Source organism: Cyclopterus lumpus, chromosome 1, assembly GCF_009769545.1.
Source record: "Cyclopterus lumpus isolate fCycLum1 chromosome 1, fCycLum1.pri, whole genome shotgun sequence".
NCBI lineage: Eukaryota > Metazoa > Chordata > Actinopteri > Perciformes > Cyclopteridae > Cyclopterus > Cyclopterus lumpus.
In genome coordinates this window covers 178927-186958 of record NC_046966.1, presented here as the reverse complement: position 1 = coordinate 186958, position 8032 = coordinate 178927, and the positions used below count along the sequence as shown (strand labels likewise).

Below are 8032 nucleotides of genomic sequence, written 5' to 3'. Positions count from 1 at the left end.
CATGCTGAGGCTCGCTAGGTCTATTCGGCTCTATTGTAACAACCTGAGCTCAGGACTGCAGGAACTGAACACATCTTTTGTTGCAGACTGAAAACTCAACTGTTTCCACTGCGCTTTGGAACACTGTGAAATACAAAATCATAAAAATCTCTCTGTATTCTTTTGTTGCTAAATGTAAAAGCTTCCACTTTCAGTCCGGGAGGCAGACAGTCACCTCATTTAAGAGTAGACTTAAGACTTTCCTGTTTGATAGTGCTTATAGTTAGGGCTGAATCAGATTTGCCCTGGTCCAGCCCCTAGATATGCTGCTATAGGCTTATAGGCTGCTGGGGGATGTTTTAGGATACACTGAGCACCTATCTCCTCTTCTCTCTCGCCTTATGGATGAATTTACATCTCTCCATTGCACCTTATTAACTCTGCTTCCTCCCCGGAGTCTTTGTGACTTCACATCTCATAGGGTCCATTGGACCTGGAGGTGTCTGATGCTGGTGAGCCGGCCTCCTGCCTTGGCCCTGCTGATGCGCCCCGCCCCCCCCCCCCCCCCCCCCCCGCCTCTCTACCTCCTTCTGTTTCATGGATTGGAGTTCCATTCATACATTGTCATATTCATGTAATGTGTTTATGTAACTCTGTAACACTGTTCATTCTGTACACATGACATCTATTGCTTCTGTCCATCCGGGGAGAGGGATCCTCCTCTGTTGCTCTCCTGAAGGTTTCTTCCCTTTTTTCCCTGTCAAAGGTTATTTTTGGGGAGTTTTTCCTGATTCGATGTGAGGTCATGGGACAGGGATGTCGTATGTGTACAGATTGTAAAGCCCTCTGAGGCAAATTTGTAATTTGAGATATTGGGCTATACAAAGTAAACTGAATTTTACATTCATTTTGCATTCATTTGTTTGCATTTAGTTATCTTTATGTATATATGGTGTTTAAATTTGCAAAGTTTCTCATTAAATGTTTTATTATTATGAGTTTATAATAACCAAAGGGGGACATATACAAATGAAAAGAGAGTACAAAAGATCTATTTATGTTGAATACAATTAACAATATTTGTTGTATTACCTATCACAGGAATAGTTAGGTGTTACATCTGTGCCCCCACAGGCACTGCTGCTGCCGATGCATCCTCACTGTTTCCTCATCACGGGACTTGTCCATTTCCTTGTCGTGGATCAGCCCCCACATGTTCTTCATGCACGCAGCCTTTTATTCACACGTCTCCTGGTCTGGGAAACTAACTGGTTCCAGTGCCAACGTCTGCAGCTGTTATGCTTTACTCCAAGAAGAACTTCTGTAGTCAGAGCCGGTCGCATGCTTCCACAGTGCAATGACCAATGGCCATTTAGAGCTACACACCAGCTAAGGAGTTTGCACAGGTAATGTTTATTCTGACATTCTGCAGTGGAAATGAGACTTATGATGAGCATAAAATATGAAATAGAAAGCAATACACAAAAATACAAGAATAATGTATTGTTCATTTATTTTGTATAGCCCAAAGTCACAAATTTGCAATCTGTACACATACGACATCCCTGTCCCAGGACCTTGTTCTTTATTATTGATTTGTTTCCTTGTTGTTTTGTGAATTACATAACAAGGCAGAAAAGCCATTTTTAAAATTGAGTAATAATTCCCAGTAAAAGCTGTGGGGGGTTGATTCTATAGGTGAGATGAGGACATTTGGGAGTTTTTCCTGATCCGATGTGAGGTCAAAGGTCAGGGATGTCGTATGTGTACAGATTGTAAAGCCCTCTGAGGGGACCTCACGTATCAAACAGACAATAAAGCAAAGTGCTCTTTTATATTTTCTACTTCAACCTCTCAAGAATAAAAATCAGGTTTTCTGGGTTTGACTGTCAATTTAAGATAAATTGAAATCAATAGGAGATGTTTCAAAAAGTTCAAAATCTAATGTTTTATTCTAGATTTGACCTTATGCCAGCTTTTACTATCACTGAACTTACTCTAACAACTTTACAACCACTCGTGTGTCTTTGTGATGCTCGGGAACCAAAACAGACATCAAGTTGACAATATGCATCATCCAGTATATTTTTATTTTACACATTTACTATATAAGATACAAAAATAATGATCACAGTGTATTTTCATGGAAAAAGTTTGAAATTGCAATAAACAGAGGTTGAAAAACCACATTTAATAAATTATATAATCAATATCTGACATCAGAATACTGAGACATAATTAATACAAAACCCCCCAAATATATATAAAAAAATATTTAGACAGTATTTTAATACATACTCTCTCTCTCAGTCCTTCCTTTCATCCTTCTCTGGGCTCCGATCAGCCGCTCTCCCATCAAATGTCCCTCAAGCTGAGTCAGTGCATTTCCCACTTCCCCCAGAGCTCTCCATATCTGCACTCCAGTCACTAAAGGTTCCCCCACGTTCACCAGGGTTTGCACACTTAGGACACTTAGCTGACAGGATACTCATGACCAGCAGCAGGATGGCTGATAAACTCTACTTGTTAAGTCTGTTATCTGCTCGTTAGCGTGTCGTTGGCATGTTGTCAGCCTGCGATTAGTCCAGTCGTCTCCAGTGGGACGGCACGCAGCGACACACTTCCTCGCTGAAGGAGAGACCTGGTTCACACCTCCGCCTCCTTACCTCACAGTGAGGCCTGAGACAACTGCAATGACACATTAAAAAGCAGGATTTAGCTTCAAAGCTAACGCTATGGCAGCAAAATGTCAATCTCTCACAAATATAAAATAGCATCAAACTCTTGAGTGCAGAAAAAGATGCTATAAACGTACCGCTGCATTCATGACCTGTGTATCAACCAGTTGTGGTCTTACCCAATTGGGAATGCTGGTGTGTCTGAACTCATAAACAGTACGCACGTTGGTGCAGCCTTTTTTAAATTAGAAATAGGTTTAGGAGTAGAACCTGGTGGTTGTAGAGCCCAGAACATTACAGAAGGTATGGCATTGGTGAACGTAACAAACTGTTTTGTTATTTTTGCCAGAAGACTGGTGCTGGAGGAATATAAAGAATTGCAAGGATTTATCTACTTGGGAGCATTAATGTGCTCAGATCATTTATTGGTAATGTGTCTTATTAGTGTTAGACTGCAAGATGTAGCCGACCCTCTCACCCTGGACACAAACTGTTTGAGTCCCTTCTATCTGGCAGGAGGCTGAGGTCCATCAGGACCAAGACCTCACGCCACAAGAACAGCTTCTTCCCGTCAGCAGTCGTGCTCATGAACAGAGTCCGGGTCCTCCACTGACCCTCATGAACAGAGTCCGGGTCCCCCCACTGACCCTCATGAACAGAGCCCGGGTCCCCCACTGACCCTCATGAACAGAGTCCTGGTCCCCCACAGACCCTCAGGAACAGAGTCCTGGTCCCCCACAGACCCTCATGAACAGAGTCCGGGTCCCCCACTGACCCTCATGAACAGAGTCCGGGTCCCCCACAGACCCTCATGAACAGAGTCCTGGTCCCCCACTGACCCTCATGAACAGAGCCCGGGTCCCCCACTGACCCTCAGGAACAGAGGCCGGGTCCCCCACTGACCCTCATGAACAGAGTCCTGGTCCCCCACAGACCCTCATGAACAGAGTCCGGGTCCCCCACTGACCCTCATGAACAGAGTCCGGGTCCCCCACAGACCCTCATGAACAGAGCCCGTGTCCCCCACTGACCCTCATGAACAGAGTCCGGGTCCCCCACAGACCCTCATGAACAGAGTCCTGGATGTTAATTCTTCACATCACTTAACTCACTTACACTGTGTCACTTTAAACTTACTTACACTGGTTAAAGTACTGAAACCTGCCTGTCTCTGCACTTTATCTTACATTTATATTCTTAAATCTCGTACTGTGTTGATTGTTGTGAATTGTTGTTAATGTTATTGTCTATTGTTGCACCACCCGCTATGACAAATTCCTTGTATGTGAAGATATACTTGGCCATAAAAGTTTCTGATTCTGATTCTGAGATCATGAGATACATTGTTTTCAATGTTTGAATTAGTGACCTTAGATGACATACTTAAGTGGGGCAATCCATAAGTTCTGGTTCCCTGGACAAAAAGCCAATGGGATTTTTTCCATTGGCTTTTGGATTATTGCAGATAATACACTTTGAGGCAAACACACGTTTATTAAACTTGCAGAACTTGTTCAGCTAAATAATCTTCACAAATGAACAAAAGCTTTCAGATTTTGAAGTGTAATACTATCGCCAGGAGTAAAAAATCAAACGTCAGGCTATAAAAGTACTACGCCACATGTATTCAAAACAAGTAAAACCTTCAAAATTCAAAAAAAGAGCTATTGACTGACGCAATTAGTTTAAAATCGCTGAAGCTTGTGTTTTCATGAGCATCCAACCAAAAACCCATTGGCTGACAAACACTGCTGACCGGTGCCGGCTGGCCAATAGAGGGCCACGGGGCCTGGCCCCACCCACCTTGAACCAAAAAAAAAAAAAAGGGTATACAAAAATTATAATTATAATATTAATTATATTTATAAATTATACAAATTGTCAATATTTGTGTTTTGAAGATATGGAATACAGCCAGTAATATTTGTAAAATAGGATATCTCCGCAACATATCTGCTTTTCCTGCACTTCCTGCACCTCCTCTCCGCCTGTCTGCATGTCTTGGCTGCGCTGGGGCCGAATCGTTTTGGCCCAGAAGAGTCGGATACAAGAAACAGTTTAGCCTATTACTGATTACAGATATAAATGAGTGATATACAATTTAGCCAATCCGCCAAAGTCATCTGGCCCAAAAGTTGCGCGCTCTCGTCAGGCGTTTTAAAAGTTTTTTTTAACGACATGACAACAGCGAGCGCGAGCACTTCTCTTAATCAACGGGGACAGATCCAGCATGGACAGTTACAGGAGTAACGGACATGAAGCACTTGTTGGAAGAATTAAGAAAACAAGAGAACACCAGGACACACATGATAACTCCTCAAGCTGCCATATTGGGCAAAGTGAACTACTACCAGCTGGACGACGGACACAGGATTGAGGTGAAGAAACACAATGAGGAGGTGGATCAAAACAGGCACAATTTAACCCTAACAAGGTTCATAGGGGCATCTTAATATATAAACATGTTCTATTCTATATATATATATATATGTGTGATTTATATTATACAATATTATACTGAATATTATTTTATGATGTATATATATATATATATATATATATATATATATATATTAATATACTGAATTGTATGAATAAGATGTCCTTATTATGTCAGTGTTGGAATAAATGTTCAATATACAACTACAAAGTAGAAATGCGTGTTTGATACTTTTTTTGCATTGAATCATACTGGGATGTTTTCTGAAATTGATTGGATGGCCGCCACTGCTGCTGCTGAGATTGGCTCGAGAGATCATCTTGAAACCTGATTCCAATGTTCACATCTGATTCCTCCCTGGTGTGAATGAGAACTCAAGACCAACGGACTTGGTAACTTAATTGTTTGGTCCTTTCTGGTCGACATCCATGATCCTTTGTTTACCTGGAGGCTGCAGGTTTTTAGGACAGAAACACTGCTGCAAATGATTGAGAACCACTGCTGCCTCATAAAGACAAACACTAACTACTTTCTTGTGTGTTCTAAAGGTCAAAGGTTACGACCCAGGTTTAGATTGCATAGCAAGAGAAAGGAAAGCCTTCAGAACTACGATGTGATTTACAGCCCATGCCTAAAACACCAGAGCTTTCACCAGAACAGGATGTCAAACTGTTTTACAGTTTAACTTCTGATGCAGTTATTTTTGAAGTAACCGTGACTACTTGGATTTTTATAGACATGGAAATTGTCAGTGCCAAAAACACAAGTATTGGCCTTCATAAGAGTCAAGTCCTACCAACGAGTACACAAGGAGGCATGGAACTCCAAACAACATATGATGCATTGGAGGGATGGAGCGCTTACTCACTTTGTCAACATGACAGAGATTCGGAGACTGGTGTGTAATTGCCACTGCTTTTCTGGCTGCGTGGGGCGTCACAGAATATTTAGTCATGGTTACTTAAAGAGATCTATGAACCCATGCTAAATTGCACAGCAGAGTTCAAATAGACACACACTTACAGCCACATACACACTAGGGCCAGATCCCAGACACTAGATTCCAACCGCTGTGTTATACTCATAAATCACTCTCAAACAAGGTCACAAAGGGTCACGACTGGATGACGGGATGGATGTGTGTGTGCTTCCTTCTATGTGCAGAAAGGAAATGGTTAAGTGACAGCTAGGAGAAGTCATTAGCACACTGGGGTCTTGTATTACACACCGGTTTCACTGCAACAACCATTGACCAATGCCGGACCAGCGTTTAGCAGTTGTGACCTGACCCTCCACATCCCATTCTCTCCACCACTGCGATCTGGTCAACTGCCGTTGGCTGGCTAGCCGACAGTCTCTTGCTGGCTGGCCGACGGTCTCTTGCTGGCCGGCGGCTGCGGGCGAGCCGGCCGACTCCCTGCTCCGTGCTGTTGCTCTGAGGCTGGTCGCCTCTCAGCGGTCCTGGTGCTCCGGTGATCCGGTCCGTGGTTGGCGATTGCATCCTCCCCGGCTGGCATGGTTCTGCAGTGTTCCACCTCGCAGCTCCTCGGGCTCAACGGCTTCTCTGCTCCTCCGTTCGTCTCGGCCATTGGGGCGCTCGGACTCCTTCGTCGGCCCCGTTGCATCCACAGAGCCTCCCGCAGAGGGTTTGTTTGCTCCTGGCCTGATCGCTCCACTCTTTCCATCCCCTCCCTCTGGTCAGCCGAGTGCATCGCTGCAGCTCGTCATCACAACAACAGTCTCCAAGAGCGAGATGGTGGCACGAAATTAGGAACTGTTACAGGTCCCACAGCACCCTCTACTCTTCCTGCTGACTCCACTCCCCAAAACCGGACTGGTACACCTTTTATTACCTCCATTAGTTCCTACCTCAGTGGCATATCCCGCTGCTGCTAACCATAATAATTTGATTAGAGTTCCCCTGCAACATCCCTCACTACCTCCAATTAATAGGAATCTGGCAAATGTTGGTCTTTTAAATATCAGATCACTAAATAATAAGTCTTTTTTATGAAATAATAACAAAATGGATTTTTTTGTCATGACAGAAACTTGGTTATCTGAGGGAGATTGTAGTCCCCCCCTGATTTTACCCCCCCCCCCCCCCCCCCCCCCACTTCTTTCAACCTCACTCAGGCAATACAACAGCAGACACATTCAAAGGGTCACATCCTCGACCTCGTCCTGTATAATGGTCTCAGCCCCGAAAACTTTAAAATTAAGGATATCTGTGTGTCTGATCACAAAGCAATTTTATTCAGTGTGGTTTTATCCCAACTTCCCACAAATCACAGTACACCTGCTCGTTGCTGGGTTTTTAATTCCATATCTGCTAGCACATTTTCAGAGTGTTTTACTGCTGCTTCTTTAACTGCTTTTAATCCACATTCTGATACAGAGGAGCTGGTCTCTCTTTTGAATCACACCTGTCAGACTGTCATGGACTCTGTTGCCCCCTACAAGGTCAACAAGTTAAACAGAACACCACAGCCCTGGATAAATGAATCCACCAAAGAACTTAAGAGAGACTGTAGGAGAAAGGAAAGAAAATGGAAAAAAACTGCCCTCCACATATTTTATAATATTTGGAAAGAGGCAATGAATAACTATCAAAAGGCAGTTAAAGAATCAAGAACCTCCTTCTTCTCCAATTTAATAATAATCATTCAAATCCCAGAGTCTTATTCAAGGTCATAGACAAGGTCATAAACCCCTCCCCCTGTCATTTCATTGATGCCTCACAAGAGATGTGTGAGAAGTTTTTACATTATTTTAATAATAAGGTAAATGAAATAAGACAACACATTATCCCCCCAACCTGAGTTTTACATGCCAGTAGGGACATTCAAAACTATTTTAGTCATTTTCAGCTTGTATCATTGCCCTTTTTATCCCAACTTATATCACACATGAAATCAGCCACATGCAGCCTTGA

General features: G+C 43.1%; 1 protein-coding gene across 1 annotated transcript in view; it reads right to left on the bottom strand.

Moving 5' to 3' along the window:
* Positions 1-2289: 2289 nt before the first annotated feature.
* vegfc (vascular endothelial growth factor c) overlaps positions 2290-8032 on the bottom strand; it is a 102435-nt gene continuing 96692 nt past the window's right edge. Inside the window, 1 exon segment of the mRNA XM_034539355.1 lies at positions 2290-2667. Within this exon segment, the coding sequence (XP_034395246.1) occupies positions 2559-2667 (109 nt within the window). The 3' untranslated portion in view covers positions 2290-2558.